The following is an 18,945-nucleotide window of genomic DNA, read 5'->3' as shown; positions in this document are numbered from 1 at the left end:
ACAATATTCATTTCCATTTGCAGTCATATTTTGGCACAGCTTAAACCGTTTAGCTAGACTAAACTGTCTGTAAATTATGTTAAAAAGTGATTGATTTGAAATTGATGTCCCATATTAGTAACCAGAGCTCTCTCTCCTGTCTCACTGTGTAGACCAACGATCTGAAGACTCAGAATGAGCAGCTGGTGGTGGCCAAAGCCTCCCTGGGCTCAGAGGTGAACAAGCTGCAGAAGGAGCTGGAGATGATGCGCAGTCGCCAGGGAGACGGCAGTCAGCTGACCTCTCTTCAGGATGAGCTGGAGAAGCTTAGGGCTGAGCTCCAGGAAGCACACACCCACATGAAGAAGCTGGAGGAGAAGCACAGCAACGAGAAGATGGGACTGGAACAGGTGAGCTATCAATCACTAAAGGGGCGAAAGTACATTTTCTTTTTACAAGGCTGTCACTGCTTTATCTTTTGTTTTATATGTAATGTAAGTGCTTTAATATGTTTGGACCCCAGGAAGAGTAGATGTTGCCTTGGCAGCAGCTAATGGGGATCCCTAATAAATACAAATAGTTGGGATTTTATATGCTGTTGACAAAGTGTTGAAGATAGCAATCCTCTGCATCCACATGAACTAGGATGAATGGCGGTTGTGCAGTACCTCAAGCTAGGACAGACTTTTTTCTGATTAGCAGACAGGTTGCCATCTTTCTCTGTCCATTTACATCATTCAGAGTTATTGGACTACTGAACCTTCTGTTGAATGAATAAAACCTTCCTGTCTGAAACGCGTTGGTGAAAACAGCCGTTAAGTGCCCGAGTAGCTACAGAAAATGCTTGTAGCAGCGTTTTTACTGAATGTAAAACACCTGATTCTCAATGGATTTCCTCTAACAATCTCACAATGGATTTAATTGGACTGTATCAGTGTTCTCCTACTGACCTGAAAGTGATACAATGCATATATTTTTGTATTGTTTTGGCCTCCTGACAGGAATTAGGAAAGACATTGTTATGTACATTGGGTGTGGGCTTTTGCAGTGCCCCAGTGGTAATGGACGCCCCTCGTTGGCCCTTTGATTCTCTCCGAGTCAAGTCGGCCATTTTGTCACAATGCAGGGGCTGTCCCTGGCTCTCTAGCTCTGTCTGACATCACTATGAGAGCCTCACACACAGGAACTACAGATTCAAGTCACTTAAAGAGAAATAAACGAAATACCTTTTGCTCACTTGTAGAGGACATTTAAAGTATGTAGCATCTATTGTGTTTCAAGGTTCCCCACGGATTGAAGTAGCAATTGAAAATAGATCAAACAAAATCAATTGCTCTTGAACTTGTGCTCACGGCCAACCAGCTCCTTCTAATGTCTCTATTTCTTTATTTTATTCAAGCTCTTGTTCTTTTTTTTCTTTTTCTTAGAGAGTGGAGGAACTGGACAGGGAGAATTCTATGCTGAAGAGTGAAAAGGAGGAGATGAACCGAAGGATTCTGCACCACTCCAAGAGCACGGAAGGTGAGTGCTTTTTAGATGTCCTACACTCTTCAAACCCCTAAAAGGGAAACGATAGCGCTACAGGTATTAGCTGATGTACAGGAGTGGTTGAAGGTAAAATGGTAGACTCACAGTTAGCCCTGCAGACTGCTAACCCTGCCCTGAAGGGAGGGATGGCTTGTTTTCCCACACAAGAGGGGTTTCTGTTTGGAAGTAGGACGAGAGAAGCAGAAACTGCATCAAGTTACGCAGCAGCAATGTGAGACTTAAAAAAGAAAATGTCTAACCTGAGACTGAAGTCAGCCATTGTTTATCACTGGGTGCATGTGGGGAAGTGTCACCTATTAGCTTTAAAATATCTATCTGTATATGTGCTAAATCTAAAGTCAGGTTGTATAGGTAGACTATTGATAGTTCATTTGAAATCCTTTTGTCAATGGACTTCTTTTTGTCAATAAGAAGTTACTTATGGTTTACAGCATAATCATCTCTGAACATTACCACTGCCCTCTCTTATCTGAAGGCCATGTGCAATACTTCAACCAGGAGATTTCATCACAGAGCAGTTAATGAAAGGAGATCATTTTTCGTAATAATGTCACCAGCATCCGGACAGTCTTCTCTGGTGGAAATTGAAATAGCTAGCCAGAGGCAGAGTAGAGTTATTGGCCTAATCTGCTCTCTTTATCTGCAGCGTTACTAATAGGTTCTCTGGGGTCCCCTTGGGTTGAGTGCTAGCACTGTGTACTTTAACATTATTGTGCTTTTTCTTTTCTACTGGCAGTTAAAGCAGCATGTTGTCCAGGCTGGTGTAATAATATTGAGCTAGGGATGTTACATACCAGAGAACGCCTGTTATTAATATCTTACATTATCAGTACAGTAGCAACATACTATGATCCCAGTCATTTTGCCTTTTTATTCAATCCCTCATAGTGTGATATGGGCCTCTTAGGAACCATGGGGATGAAAAGAGTCATCAGACCGCCCTCCAGAGCATATAAAGCTGATATATACATTCAAATAACGCATGCAAGGGTAGGTTTCAGATCATGAAACTAATAGAGCCTCTTCAATCTGTGTTTAATTCCCCTGTCATATTTTATTACGGCCATATCTTCAGAGAGAGAGAGAGGCTGTGTGATATGGAGCTGAGCCGTGAGGGGGGTGGGGCAGATAGAAAAGACTGCATTTGCAGTTTTCTGGAATCATGGCAATACAATCATTTATCCCTCAAATGAACACATGAAATGGTGGTGAGTTGATATTCAATACCTCTAATGGAGTGTATTGTAACTTAGTTTTCTGGTCACTGCCTTATCTGAATTGGGGGCTCATCTACAGGACAGCAATTGAGCAATAGTACACTGCAAAAAATATAAACGCAACATGTAAAGTGTTGGTCCCATGTTTCATAAACTGAAATCAAATATCCCAAAAAATGTCCCTATGCCCAAAACGCACAAATTTGTTTACATCCCTGTTCGTGAACATTTCTCCTTTGCCAAGATAATCCATCCACCTGACAAATCAAATTTGTCACATGCGCCGAATACAACAGGTGTAGACCGTACTGTAAAATGCTTACTTACAAGCCCTTAATGCAGTTCAAGAAATAGTTAAAGTTTATTTTGTAAATATTTTATTTATTTTTTATTTATTTTATAAGTAACACAATATTCAAAAGGCACTCGCACATCTGTGCAATCTAATTTGCAGGCGCATGGCAAAAATTGAACAAGATGAAGGAAAAAGGAAACCGCACACTGCTCTTGATAGTATCACCGATATTTAATAAGCTTACATATCGGCCTTCGTCAGAGCTTTTGTGATTTTTAAAAATGTGCACCCTTATGTAGCCCTGGCCCCACCCACATCCGTTCTACACATCGAAGGGGGTTGGAGGCAAAGGAAAAACAAATAAGTGCTACCAAATATAACAATATGCATTTCATAGATAGTACAAAAGTGTATAAATAAGACGTATTGAACACGTCTGTAAAACCTCAATGAGGACATAGCAAGTTTTCATTAGTCATTGGGTACATCGTACGAAAAACGTCAGAGTAATCTACAATAGGCACATATTTCATGTTCAAATTCACAACATAACATACATAGGCATTTCATCATTAAGTCCTTTAGGAAATAATGTCTGGAGGGTGAAAATACCAAAACTTTGTCTTTTACTCAGAGTATTATTAATATCCCCTCCCCTGTCTGATATCTTAACTTTCTCTATGCCACAAAATCTAAAGGTGCTTCAGGTCATTGAAATGTACAGCGACTGGATAATCCCTGTTGTTTCTCCTGATTGAACTTTTATGTTCACTAATTCTCTGTTTGAGAGAGTGGATGGTTTTACCGACATAGCAGAGCCCACATGGACATTTAATAATGTAAATAACATGGGTGGTGGAACACATAATAATGTCATTTATTTGGAACCGTTTTCATGTATGTGGGTGGCAGAAATATTCACACTTCATCATATTGTTGCACTGTGCGCATCCTCTGCATTTATAGCTACCATTTGGTAGAGGGCATAAAAGAGCTTGGCTGATTTTCTTTTGTGGCTGGCAGTTGGCATGAACCAATTTATCGCGTAAATTGTGACCTCTCCTACACACAATAAGTGGTGGATATTTAAATTCAGCCGGCAAAGCTGGGTCCGATGATAAAATATGCCAGTGTTTCTTGACCACACTTCCCACTTTTTGCGAATTCAAAGTATATGTAGTTGTGAACATTACGGAGTGTTCTTTAGCTTTAGCGGGTCTTTTTTGTAGCAGTTCATCTCGTGTTTTTTCCAATGCCAAATGATGAGCTTCATCCACACATTGTGACGAATAGCCTCTTAGAAACCTCATGCGCATCTCCGCTGCTTTTTCTAGATAATCATCTGTGGAGAGGCATATACGGCGCAGTCTAAAAAACTGGCTTCTTGGAAGTCCTCTTTTTAATGGCTCAGGGTGGAAGCTGTCACCCTGTAATAGAGTATTCCTGTCCGTTTCTTTTCTATACAGAGTTGTAAACAGGGTTCCATTTGATTTCTCAACCACATATCGAGATAATGAACACGTTGAGTGTCACGTTCAATAGTGAATTTGATATTAGGGTCAATGTCATTGAGTAGTGCCATAAAATCTGACAGCTCTTCTTCAGTTCCTTCCCATATACAAAAAATGTCGTCAATATATCGATACCACTTCAGGACTTTATTCAAAAATGGATTCTCGTTTTCATTATTAACAAAACGTTTTTCAAAAAGACCCATATAGAGGTTAGTATAGCTCGGAGCAAATGTAGAGCCCATTGTCGTGTCTTTGGCTATGCCGGATTAAGTGTTATGACATGCTATTCTATAAAATACTTTCTCCGTAATTAATATTACCTGATTGAACTAATCATGTAAATGTAATTAACTAGAGAGGAGGGGCACCATGAAAGAATATTTATAGAGCTGTTATCTTCCGAATAAACTCTTAAAGACCTAATAATATTTTACATCAATAGCAGTCAATATTAATCGTCACCTTATTTCAGTCTCATCTGAAAGTTGTAAATTCTTGGTTATCTTCACGAACCCTGGCTAACAATTTGAATCAGCAATACAAAATTGGGTTTAATTATTTATTTACTATATACCTAACTAGGTAGGTACAAAAGAGAGGCCCTTAGATAAGATACTGACTTGAGCGTCAGTAAGGTCTTTTTTTGGAGAGGTTCATTACCGCGTCCTGCTGTAGCTCCGTGTCCACGGCCTGTGTTCCTGGTCTCCTCTTCGACCGCTTGCCTCTCCTGCATCGTTTCTTTTCTTTCGTGGAGCCCTCTGTTGCTTATGGGCTAAAAAAAAACGGACTGTGTGCCATGGTAGCTGGAGTCACTGTCTGTAGGGAATTCGCTCTCGGTGGATGCCTCTGTGTCCAAGTTTCCATGTCCTCCCGCTGCTGCGTATCTGCGTCCCCCGATCAGTGGTGCGTCCCTCCATCGGCCTCTCCGTGCTCCTGTCCTTGGGCCTTCCCATGCGTACACCTGGTTGAGCTGGTAGTCCTCTGTGTCTCGCTGGTATTTCTTGATCTTTGTTGCTTGTAGAGAGTCTCTGTATTTCCCAATGGACTGCTTGATCGTGTCGTCTATGGCTGTAAAATTAGGGCCTAGAATCTCCTTCATTATAGCCTCATGTTCGCTAATCTTAACTTCAACTTCTTTCACTTCCTTCGACACATGTTCCACGATTTAATAGAATTAAATCTAATGATCATTTGTTGAGTATTTCACCCCATTGCTGAACGAAAGTTTTGTAGTTTTTCCCTATTGTAATACTCTGACATTTTTCGTACGATGACTAATGAAAACTTGCTATGTCCTCATTGAGGTTTTACAGACGTGTTCAATACGCCTTATTTATTCACTTTTGTAATATCTATGAAATGCATATTGTTATATTTGGTAGCACTTATTTGTTTTTCCTTTGCCTCCAACCCCCTTCGATGTGTAGAACGGATGTGGGTGGGGCCAGGTCTACATAAGGGTGCAAATTTCCAAAAATCCCAAAAGCTCTGACGAAGGCCGTGAGGCCGATACGTAAGCTTATTAAATATCGGTGATACTATCAAGAGCAGTGTGCGGTTTCCTTTTTCCTTCAATAAGTAACACAATAAAATGACAATAATGAGGCTATATACAGGGGGTACCGGTACTGAGTCAATGTGCGGATGTACAGGTTAGTTGAGGTAATTTGTACATGAAGGTAGGGGTAAAGTGATAATGCAGAGATAATAAACAGCGAGTAGCAGCAGTGTGAAAACAAAGGGGGGGTCAATGTAAATAGTCTGGGTGGCCATTTGATTAACTGTTCAGCAGTCTTATGGCTTGGTGGTAGAACCAGTTAAGGAGCCTTTTGGACCTTGACTTGGCACCCCAGTACCATTGCCGTGCAGTAGCAGAGAGAACAGTCTATGACTTGGGTGACTGGAGTCTTGGACAATTTTTTGGGGCCTTCCTTTGGTGTGGCATATCAAGAAGCTTATTAAACAGCATGATCATTATACAGGTGCACCCTGTGCTGAGGACAATAAAAGGCCATTCCAAATTGTGCAGTTTTGTCACAAAGCACAATGCCACAGTTGTTTTGAGGGAGTGCGCAATTGACATGCTGACTGCAGGAATGTCCACCAGAGCTGTTACCAGAGAATGTAATGTTAATTTCTCTACCATAAGCTGCCTCCAGCGTTCAACCGGCCTCACAACCGCAGACCACACTAACCACGCCAGCCCAGGAGCTCCACAACCGAAGAATGTCTGGTAGAAAATGTCAGAAACTGTCTCAGGGAAGTTCATCTGTGTGTTCGTCATCCTCACCAGGGTCTTGACCTGACTGCAGTTCGGCGTCGTAACCGACTTCAGTGGGCAAACGTCACCTTCGATGACCACTGGCACGCTAGAGAAGTGTGTTCTTCACGGATGAATGCCGGTTTCAACTGTACTGGGCAGATGGCAGACCGGGTGTATTGCGTCGTGTTGGCGAGCAGTTTGCTGATGTCAACAAACAGAGTGCCCCATGGTGGCCGTGGGGTTATGGTATGGGCAGGCATAAGCTGCAGAAAACGAACACAATTGCATTTTATCGATGGCAATTTGAATGCACAGAGATACCGTGACGAGATCCTGAGGCCCATTGTCGTGCCATTCATCCGCCGCCATCACCTCATGTTTCAGCATGATAATGCACGGCTCCATGTCGCTAGGATCTGTACACAATTCCTGGAAGCTGAAAATGTCCCAGTTCTTCCATAGCCTGCATACTCACCAGACATGTCACCCATTGAGCATGTTCCCGCCAATATCCAGCAACTTCACACAGTCATTGAAGAGGAGTGGGACAACATTCCACAGGCCACAATCACCAGCCTGATCAACTCTATGTGGAGATGTGTCGTGCTACATGAGGGAAATGGTGGTCTGATCCACGCCCCTAGCTTTTTTTAAAGATCCACTATATATACAAATGTATGTGGACATCGCTTAAAATTAGTGGATCCGGCTATTTCAGCCAGACCTGTCTATAAAATCGAGCACACAGCCATGCAATCTCCATAGACAAACATTAGCAGTAGAATGGGCTTACTAAAGAGCTCAGTGACTTTCAGTGTGGCACCGTCATAGGATGCCACCTTTCCAACAAGTCAGTTCATCAAATTCCTGCCCTGCTAGAGCTGCCCCGGTCAACTGTAAGTGCTGTTATTGGAAACGTCTAGGAGCAACAACGGCTCAGCCACAAAGTGGTAGGCCACACAAGCTCACAGAACGGGACCACCGAGTGCTGAAGCGCATAGCGTGTAAAAATCGTCTGTCCTTGGCTGCAACACTCAATACCAAGTTCCAAACTACCTCCGGAAGCAACTTCGGCACAAGAACTGTTTGTCGGGAGATTCATGAAATGTGTTTCCTTGGCTGAGCAGCCGCACACAAGCCTAAGATCACCATGCGCAATGCCAAGTGTCGGCTGGTGTAAAGCTCGCCGCCATTGGAGTGATGATCTGACAGTCAGACGGATGAATCTGGGTTTGGCGGATGCCGGGAGAATGCTACCTTCACCAATGCACAGTGCCAACTGTAAAGTTTGGTGGAGGAGGAATAATGGTCTGAGGCTGTTTTTCATGGTTCGGGCTAGGCCCCTTAGTTCCAGTGAAGGGAAATCTTAACGCTACTGCATACAATGACATTCTTGACGATTCTGTGCTACTAACTTTGTGGCAACAGTTTGGGGAAGGCCCTTTACTTTTTCAGGATGACAATGCCCCTGTGCACAAAGCGAGGTAGGTCCATACAGAAATGGTTTGTCGAGATTGGTGTGGAAGAACTTGACTGGTCTGCACAGAGCCCTGACCTCAACCCCATCGAACACCTTTGGTATGATTTGCAACGCCAATTGTGAGCCAGGCCTAATTGCCCAACATCATTGCCGACCTCACCTCACTAATGCTCTTGTGGTTGAATGGAAGCAAGTCCCCGCAGCAATGTTCCAACATCTAATGGAAAGCCTTCACAGACAAGTGAAGGCCATTATAGCAGCAAAGGGGGGAACAACTCCATATTACTTCCCATGATTTTGGAATGAGATGTTCGATGAGCAGGTGTCCACATACTTTTGGTCATGTAGTGTCTCTGTGACCAACAGATGCATGTCTGTATTTCCAGTCATGTGAAATCCATAGATTAGGGCCTAATTCATTTATTTCAATTGACTGATTTCCTTATATGAACTGTAACTCAGTAAAACTGTTGAAATTGTTGTGTGTTGCATTTATATATTTGTTCAGTGTAAAAGAAGAGACTCAGTTGGAAGTGAATGAAAATGATTGATGTGGACTGGTCCTGTGTGTCTGTGTTTCAGACCAGGAGAGCAGTGCATCCCAGAGTGTGGGTCGGGTCCAGGCAGAGCTGGATGACGAGAGGCAGAGCTACCAGAACCTGCTCAGGGAGTTCTCCAGACTGGAGCAGAGATATGACAACCTACAGGAGGCCAAGGTAACTGTATGTGTGTGCCTGTGTGTGCATGTAAGTGTCTTATGCCAAGATAGATGTCCAATGGTTCCCTGTCTCCTCCTACCCTTCAGTTCCAACCTGGCCACAAGAGAAACAATTCTACTCAGAGCAGCCTGGAGTCTGACTCCAACTATCCTTCCATTTCTACCTCGGAGTTGGGAGACACTGACGATGCCATCCAACTCGTAGAGGTAAGACCCTCTTAACCAGTATGAACCAGTCTTATACAGCCTTATACCGTCTGTACATAGTTACTTGTGCTAGTTTTTTGTTGTGACCTGACATTGTCACCCTGCAGGAGATGGGAGTGGAGAAGGCAGCAATGGACATTGGTGTGTTCATGAAGCTGCAGAAGCGTGTTAGAGAGCTGGAACAGGAGAGGAAGAGACTGCAAGTCAACCTGGAAAAGATGGAGGACCAGGTTAACTGCAAGGTGGGCCCATGTCTCAGTCTAGTGTAGTTATTTTCTTGCTTATTTTTGTATACTTCTAAAATACCTACACAGAAGTTTCTCTTTTTACTGCAGGTTGAACTTTTGACTTAAAAAGATTTTGTCTTGAATACCTTTAAGTTTAAGATCCAGGATCGTGATCCTCAAGCTTGGTGCTTGGGTAATAACATTGCACAATAGCGGCCTGCCTCCGCCTTATCAACCTGAAGTGGAATGATTACGATTTACAATCTCTCTTAGGGAATTGAGCCAAAGACTACGTCAGAGCAAGAGAGTGAAGACCTGGCCTACAGCAGTCTCAAGGTACAGATCCGTCCACCACCACACAGATACACACACACTAGCATACATACACGGACAGTGTGCAGTACTAGTCTGCAGTGGGATGTATATATTTGTGGTGTTCGATTTATTCTTCACTCTGGCTGTTCTGCTGTCTTTGGCCATCCTGCCTCTGAAACTGTGGGTGAGTGGAACTTCCAGAGGATAGAGAGAGATACTGGCAGGCATGGCATGGGTACATGGTAGGATAAAGTGAGATACTGGCAGGCAGGCACGGCATGGGTACATGGTAAGATAGAGAGAGATACTGGCAGGCAGGCACGGCATGGGTACATGGTAAGATAGAGAGAGATACTGGCAGGCAGGCACGGCATGGGTACATGGTAAGATAGAGAGAGATACTGGCAGGCAGGCACGGCATGGGTACATGGTAAGATAGAGAGAGATTCTGGCAGGCAGGCACGGCATGGGTACATGGTAAGATAGAGAGAGATACTGGCAGGCAGGCACGGCATGGGTACATGGTAAGATAGAGAGAGATACTGGCAGGCAGGCACGGCATGGGTACATGGTAAGATAGAGAGAGATACTGGCAGGCAGGCACGGCATGGGTACATGGTAAGATAGAGAGAGATACTGGCTGGCAGGTACGGCATGGGTACATGGTAGAATTTAGACAAAATAGAGCGGTTTGTGGAGAGAGTTGGGTAGAGATGCCGGTGGGACAGGCAGGATTTGGGTGAGAGCGAGAGAGAGGTAAGTGGGAATAGAGTGACAGGGTTGCAGCAGGAATGCTCTGATGGGGGGGGGGGCATGTAAAGAGGGCACCCCAGGAGCAGAATTTGATGTTCAGGTAATGTGTAAAGGGAGAGAGCACGCAAACACAAAGACATTTATTTTATTTAATAACTCATGTTCACCATATGTGCCTTGGTGAGAGAGAACCACTCTTGCATTTGGCATGGATAAATCATTAACTTCTATGGCACAGTTGAGATCAACAGTGTGATTAAGACGGATGCATTACAAGATTATCAGAAGAGTCCATCTCAAGGTGCTTTTGAATTTAATCAAAAGTACAAGAGTTCAAAGTACAAGAGAATCAAATTTTAACATTTTAGAATATTTTTTTTTTATTTTTTTTTTACCTGCTGCCACAGGTACAACATAGATAGATATATGGAAAATAATAAATGAAAATGTGATATGAACTGAATATATGAAATTATTTTAATTTGAAGATTGTACTTTTAACCCACCAAATGGAAAAATGACAAAATAAATACAAATTTGGTCACCCACAAAATGGCCCATCTATACAGGGGGCTTGCTTTTTGCATCTCGGTCAATAGCACCATAATACCACACGACACAGGGTTTAGATTTGATTGGCAGTAAAAATGTGTGTGTCATGGTTTGAGCCATGGGTCCTATTGTAGCTGAGCAAAATGTTGCCCATTGGAACTTGAAGTCTGCAGAAGTGAACCTTATAACTACTATTGGTGCTTTTATTTATGCTAAGGGACTCACTGCAGAGAGAGAGTTGAGTACAATTAGTCACTGGTACGGTATCTTAGAATATGAATAATCTTGTCAGTCTATCCATTTATCAACTGCAGTAGTCTGAAAGCCATGGCTGGCTTTTACCTATATTCCTTAGCTCAGAGTTTGGTAACAGGAGGCTTCGGGCCAAAACGGCCTGCAAGTTAAAAATAATTGGTTCCCCAAACTTTTTGGGGGGGCACCCCAGAATTTGCAGGAATCACTAGGAATTCAGCTAAAAATGTGTTTAATTTAGGAGATCTGTTTCCAAGTATTCCCACAAATAAAATAGACGTGATCGTGTCTATGTAATCAAGGTCTATGTAATCAAGGTATGAAATGTTATTTCAAATACAATCTCTTTTTGGTCTTAGTTGTGGTCACTTTGCAGTGTACAAATTATTATAATTTTTTCCGGTCCCCCGACCATTCGCTCAGTCAGACAAAAATTGCCTTTCGGCTGAATCAAGTTGCCTACCCCTGCCATACTGTAGATAAATGGCTACTTGCCATAGCTAAAATGAAAATCAAGTACAAATAGTTTTGATGTCTCTACAAAGATTTACTTACTAAGCTACTCACAATGAGCACAGTTGCATCCACACAATAATATGATTACTGTGGATAGTCAGATTACTATAATAGATCATTTAAAATGTTACATCCTTTGCAAGAAGAATGATTTCCCTAATAATCCTGTTTACATGTACACATCTGAAGTCAGGCTACCTAAAGGGACTTTCATAAATGCAGAAAATTTGCAATAAAAAAAAAAAATGTTTCACGGTGACCATGTTGTTTTTGCGAAGGCAGTTTCATTCTGAGTTTGGATCTATAAAGTCTGTATGTGAAAATAATTTGTAAGATGCATACTTTCAGTTTTTCTGAACTCCACTCGTGCGTAAGAGGGAGGCTTGCGCTACCAGTGCTGGCACATGTGCAGATCAAATACACAACTGGAACGCAAATGAAGCTGTTTACATGTCTTAATAATTTTAAAGATTGCTCAGAAAACCAGTGTTTTAATCAGCGTATGCTTACTTCGATTATGACCGTATGCAAATTTAAGATGAGCGGAGTAAGGTGTTTTACTAATTCCATACTCGGCCTACTGCCATAATCAATTTAATATCAAATGATTAGCGTGCATGTAAACATACTCAATGTGGCAGCAATCACATATTATTTTGCTCTACACTGAGTGTACAAAACATTAAGAACACCTTCCTAATATTGAGTTGTACCCCTCCCCCCTTTGCCCTAAGAACAGCCTCCATTTGTCAGGGCGTGGACTCTACAAGGTGTCGAAAGCATTCCACACGGATGTTGGCCCATGTTGACTCCAATGCTTCCCACTGTGGTCAAGGTGGCTGGATGTCCTTTGGGTGGTGGACTATTCATGATACACACGGGGAAACTGTTGAGCATGAAACCCAGCAGCATTGCAGTTTTTGACACAAACCGATGTGCCTAGCACCTACTACCATACCCCGTTCAAAGGGGCTTAAATATTTTGTCTTGCCCGTTCACCCTCTGAATGGCACACATACACAAGCCATGGCTCAGTTGTCTTTCTTTAACTTGTCTGCTCCCCTTCATCTACACTGATTGAAGTGGATTTAACAAGTGACATCAATAAGGGATCATAGCTTTCACCTGGATTCACCTTGTCAGTCTGTCATGGAAAGAGCAGGTGTTCTTAATGTTTTGTACACTCAGTGTATATTACTTTATTACTTTTATTGTTATCAATCACTGGCATTCTTTCCAACAGTGAGCCTTGGTATTTAATCACTTTGATAACCAATGATTACATAAACAAAATTTTAGATTGTCAATAAATCTCTATGTACTTTGGCCGTGTGTTTCCACAGAGGCAGGAGCTGGAGTCTGAGAACAAAAAGCTGAAGAACGACCTGAACGAACTTAGGAAGGCCATTGCTGACCGCGCCTCCCAGAACAGCTCCTCCAATGAGCTTCAGGACGGCTACAACCTGCTGTTTGGCCAGCTCAAAGCAGCCAATGAGGAACTGGAAGTGCGCAAGGAGGAGGTCCTCATCCTCAGGACTCAGATTGTCAGTGCAGCCCATCAGAAGGAGGAGACAACCAATCACATCGTAAGTTGACAAACTGGGAGTTAAATTGACATGGCTTTGGTTGCCTGTACTTGGGAAATGCAGCATTGATTGTCCACTTTATATGTCCCTGTTTGCTTATCAAAAGGTTATCTACAGGCACATTAATATACTTTTATATACACATTAATATACACGTATTATATACTTTTATGTTTGTGACTCTGGGATGATGGGCAACATGACTATAATGTGCTGAAACTTTATTGGGTCAAATCAGCCGAATGAAAAGCACATGATAGACAGTCTTCAGCTTCTTACACAAAACAAAAAACTGGAATAAGAAACATTTGAACAAATGTTACATTCTAGTTGGGTTCAGACAAAGGTACAGCCACACTACATTTAAAAATATATATATATTAGTCATATAGCAGGCACTCTTATACAGAGCTACTTACTGTAGTGAGTGCATACATTTTCATACTTTTTTTTTACTGCTCCCCTGTGGGAATCGAACCCACAACCCTGGCGTTACAAGCGCCATGCTCTACCAACTGAGCCCCACGGATCATTAGTATGTATAGACTAGTATGTAACTAGAGTCATTATGAGACTTATGACAGAGACTGGCCTCCAACAGAGATGGGACTAGGAGTGTAAAAGACTGGGAGTCGATGGCAGACCAGTCCTAACATGGTAATGTTCCTGCGTGTATTAACCTGAACTTATGTCCTGATGAAGAGCATTGTTAATGCGATCTCCCCATGCTGTTAAGCACCGTGGGCAGCCAGACGTTTGGATTGAGAGGGAGTGCCTCAGCGCCGACTCAAGGACAGGAGAGCAGAAAGGATGATGGTGTGGAAGGCAGCAGAACAAACAGTCTTTAATCATCACCGAGGCGTATCTCTCCAATTGTCATTCCTCCTCACGCCTCACAAAGACATTTCCCTAACAGAGAGAGAGATGTGGCAGAAAGAGGAAGAGATCACTGTCAGTATCATGACTCTCTTTATATGGCTGTCTAGTTAATATATCAGACTACTGAGCGGCTCTCTCCCAGTCCCACCTTCTAGGTTAGTCGAGGATATGCTTGGCGTGTCATACTCCTTAGAAGGATTTATTTTTTATTAAATGTTTTTTATTTCACCTTTATTTAATCAGGTAGGCCAGTTGAGAACAAGGTCTCATTTACTACTGCGACCTGGCCAAGATAAAGCAAAGCAGTGTGACACAAACAACAACACAGAGTTACACATGGAATCAACAAACATAGTCAATACCACAATAGAGAAAAAAAGTCTATATACAGTGTGTGCAAATGGCGTGAGGAGGTAAGACAATAAATAGGCCATAGTGGCGAAGTAATTACAATTTAGCAAATTAACACTGGAGTGATAGATGTGCAGATGATGATGTGCAAGTAGAAATACTGGTGTGCAAAAAAGTTAATAAAAACAATATGGGGATAAGGTAGGTAGATTGGATGGGCTATTTACAGATGGTCTGTGTACAGCTATAGCGATTGGTAAGCTGCTCAGATAGCTGATGTTTAAAGTTAGTGAGGGAGATATAAGTCTCCAACATCAGCGAGTTTTACAATTCGTTCCTGTCATTGGCAGCAGAGAACTGTAAGGAAAGGCGGCCAAAGGGGGTGTTTGCTTTGGGGATGACCAGTGAGATATACCTGCTGGAGCGCGTGCTATGGGTGGGTGTTGTTATCGTGACCAGTGAGCTGAGATAAAGCGGAGCTTTACCTAGCAAAGACTTACAGATGACCTGGAGCCAGTGGGTCTGGCGACGAATATGTAGCGAGGGCCAGCCGACGAGAGCATACAGGTCGCAGTGGTGGGTGGTTATGGGGCTTTGGTGACAAAACGGATGGCACTGTGATAGACTGCATCCAATTTGCTGAGTAGAGTGTTGGAGGCTATTTGTGATTATGATTGACATGTCTTGCCCTCAGAGATGATGGCCTGTCTCGCCCTCAGAGATGATGGCCTGTCTCTCTGATTATTCCTTCCCCAACTGATTGGTTCAGATGAAGAGTTAGACAGGCGATGGCCTGTAGTTTGAAAGTGTGTTGAGGACAGTTTTACTACAATATAAGGGAAAGGAAAGGGGGTTACCTAGTCAGTTGTACAACTGAAATGTGTCTTCCACATTTAACCCAACCCCTCATACTGTATGACTGAGGTTTATGAGTGAGTATTAAACACTGATTGGGTTTGATTTAAAGAGGGAAATAGATGAATTGATAAATGTCTGCATTATTCATTACCTTATAAAGCAGTTGTATCCACCAACTCTCTCCCAATGTCTTTACTACCGGCCCGATGGTATCATACATTTATCCCCCTCTCCTCTCCGTAGGAAACCAATAACGTGCCTGAGTGGACCAACAGCAAGAAGCCCATAGACAAGGAGGAGGCTGTGAGTGCCTACCATGGACTCTGTGAGTCTAAGAAGTAAGTTTGTCTTTCTGTACCTACTATTTTGAGTGCAGTAATGGAAAACAAACAGGCCTGTGATGAATATGGATGTTTCTGTTTTTTCTCTCATACCCACTGGTGCACAGAATGGGCAGCAATGTTTTATTTTTTTTTAAATTGTATTTATTTTTTAAAATTTTTTATCCCATTTTCTCCCCAATTTTCGTGGTATCCAATCGCTAGTAATTACTACCTTGTCTCATCGCTACAACTCCCGTACGGGCTCGGGAGAGACGAAGGTCGAAAGCCATGCGTCCTCCGAAGCACAACCCAACCAGCCGTACTGCTTCTTAACACAGCGCGCCTCCAACCCGGAAGCCAGCCGCACCAATGTGTCGGAGGAAACACCGTGTACCTGGCCCCCTTGGTTGGCGCGCACTGCGCCTGGCCCGCCACTGGAGTCGCTGGAGCGCGATGAGACAAGGATATCCCTACCGGCCAAACCCTCCCTGCCCCGGACGACGCTATGCCAATTGTGCGTCGCCCCACGGACCTCCCGGTCGCGGCCGGCTGCGACAGAGCCTGGGCGCGAACCCAGAGACTCTGGTGGCGCAGTTAGCATTGCGATGCAGTGCCCTAGACCACTGCGCCACCCGGGAGGCCCGCAGCAATGTTTTTCAATGTAAATATCACATGGTTACTTATGGATTGGATTGAAAATGCGTCACACTGGTGGTTCAGCTTTCATTCTATGTGACTGCAGGCAATTACATAAGTGTTGCCTACTGTAGTTTTGTCCAACTGGAGATTGCCTAGAGATGTTCACGACTGTACCTCTATGCCCAGCTTTCAGTTCTACTACCAACATCAGTCAGTTGTAGTCCAACAGACCCAGTTTAGCTACAGAATGTTCAAGAGAAGAGAATGACTTCATTATCCCCATGGGGACATTTTTTATTTATTTCAGCTTTATTTAACCAGGTAGGCTAGTTGAGAACAAGTTCTCATTTACAACTGCGACCAGGCCAAGATAAAGCAAAGCAGTTTGACACATACAACAACACAGAGTTACACATGGAATAAACAAACATACAGTCAATAATACAGTAGAAAAGTCTATATACAGTGTGTACAAATGAGGTAAGATAAGGGAGGTAAGGCAATAAATAGGCCATGGTGGCAAAGTAATTACAATATACCAATTAAACACTGAAGTGATAGATGTGCAGAAGATGAATGTTCAAGTAGGGATACTGGGGTGCAAAGGCGCAAGATAAATAAATAAATACAGTATGGGGATGAGGTAGTTGGATGGGATATTTACAGATGGGTTATGTACAGGTGCAGTGATCTGTGAGCTGCTCTGACAGCTGGTGCTTAAAGCTAGTGAGGGAGATGAGTCTCCAGCTTCGGTGATTTTTGCAGTTCGTTCCAGTCATTGGCAGCAGAGAACTGGAAGGAAAGGCGGCCAAAGGAGGAATTGGCTTTGGGGCTGACTAGTGAGATATACCTGCTGGAGAACGTACTACGGTTGGGTGCTGCTATGGTGACCAGTGAGCTGAGATACCGCGGGGCTTTACCTAGCAAAGACTTGTAGATGACCTGGAGCCAGTGGGTTTGGCGACGAGTTTGAAGCGAGGGCCAGCCAACGAGAGCATACATGTCGCAGTGGTGGGTAGTATATGGGGCTTTGGTGACAAAACGGATGGCACTGTGATAGACTGCATCCAATTTGTTGAGTAGTGTTGGAGGCTTTTTTGTAAATGACATCGCCGAAGTCGAGGATTGGTAGGATGGTCAGTTTTACGAGGGTATGTTTAGCAGCATGAGTGAAGGATGCTTTGTTTCGAATAAAGGAAGCCAATTCTAGAGTTAATTTTGGATTGGAGATGCTTAATGTGAGTCTGGAAGTAGAGTTTACAGTCTAGCCAGACACCTAGGCATTGTGGTTGCGGCTCTGTGCGTACAGGGACTTGAAAAAGTATTCATCCCCCTTGCCGTTTTTCCTATTTTGTTGCATTACAACCTGTAATTGAAATTGATTCTTATTTGGATTTCATGTAATGTACATAGACAAAGTAGTCCAAATTGATGAAGTGAAATAAAAAATAAAAAAATAAAAAAAGTGGTACGTTTTCACCCCCTTTGCTATGAAGTCCCTAAATAAGATCTGGTGCAACTAATTACCTTCAGAAGTCACATAATTAGTTGTATTGCACACAGGTGGACTTTATTTAAGCGTCACATGATCTGTCACATGATCTCAGTATATACAGTGGGGAGAAGAAGTATTTGATACACTGCCGATTTTGCAGGTTTTCCTACTTACAAAGCATGTAGAGGTCTGTAATTTTTATCATAGGTACACTTCAACTGTGAGAGACGGAATCTAAAACAAAAATCCTGAAAATCACATTGTATGATTTTTAAGTAATTAATTTGCATTTTATTGCATGACATAAGTATTTGATCACCTACCAACCAGTAAGAATTCCGGCTCTCACAGACCTGTTAGTTTTTCTTTAAGAAGCCCTCCTGTTCTCCACTCATTACCTGTATTAACTGCACCTGTTTGAACTCGTTACCTGTATAAAAGACACCTGTCCACACACTCAATCAAACAGACTCCAACCTCTCCACAATGGCCAAGACCAGAGAGCTGTGTAAGGACGTCAGGGATAAAATTGTAGACCTGCACAAGGCTGGGATGGGCTACAGGACAATAGGCAAGCAGCTTGGTGAGAAGGCAACAACTGTTGGCGCAATTATTCGAAAATGGAAGAAGTTCAAGATGATGGTCAATCACCCTCGGTCTGGGGCTCCATGCAAGATCTCACCTCGTGGGGCATCAATGATCATGACGAAGGTGAGGGATCAGCCCAGAACTACACGGCAGGACCTGGTCAATGACCTGAAGAGAGCTGGGACCACAGTCTCAAAGAAAACCATTAGTAACACACTACGCCGTCATGGATTAAAATCCTGCAGCGCACGCAAGGTCCCCCTGCTCAAGCCAGCACATGTCCAGGTCCGTCTGAAGTTTGCCAATGACCATCTGGATGATCCAGAGGAGGAATGGGAGAAGGTCATGTGGTCTGATGAGACAAAAATAGAGCTTTTTGGTCTAAACTCC

General features: G+C 43.1%; 1 protein-coding gene across 2 annotated transcripts in view; it reads left to right on the top strand.

The window, feature by feature from the left end:
- The window catches only part of LOC129813900 (unconventional myosin-Vb-like), a 90,171-nt gene that overhangs the window by 59,316 nt on the left and 11,910 nt on the right, over positions 1–18,945 (top strand). For both annotated transcript variants that reach the window (XM_055866515.1, XM_055866506.1), the window contains exons 22-29: positions 153–389; positions 1,407–1,500; positions 8,879–9,012; positions 9,102–9,221; positions 9,329–9,463; positions 9,722–9,784; positions 13,180–13,422; positions 15,754–15,848. In XM_055866515.1, the coding sequence (XP_055722490.1) occupies positions 153–389; positions 1,407–1,500; positions 8,879–9,012; positions 9,102–9,221; positions 9,329–9,463; positions 9,722–9,784; positions 13,180–13,422; positions 15,754–15,848 (1,121 nt within the window). The remainder of the gene's footprint in view (positions 1–152; positions 390–1,406; positions 1,501–8,878; positions 9,013–9,101; positions 9,222–9,328; positions 9,464–9,721; positions 9,785–13,179; positions 13,423–15,753; positions 15,849–18,945) is intronic.

Source organism: Salvelinus fontinalis, chromosome 2 (assembly GCF_029448725.1).
Source record: "Salvelinus fontinalis isolate EN_2023a chromosome 2, ASM2944872v1, whole genome shotgun sequence".
NCBI lineage: Eukaryota > Metazoa > Chordata > Actinopteri > Salmoniformes > Salmonidae > Salvelinus > Salvelinus fontinalis.
This window is presented reverse-complemented; position numbering and strand designations above follow the sequence as displayed.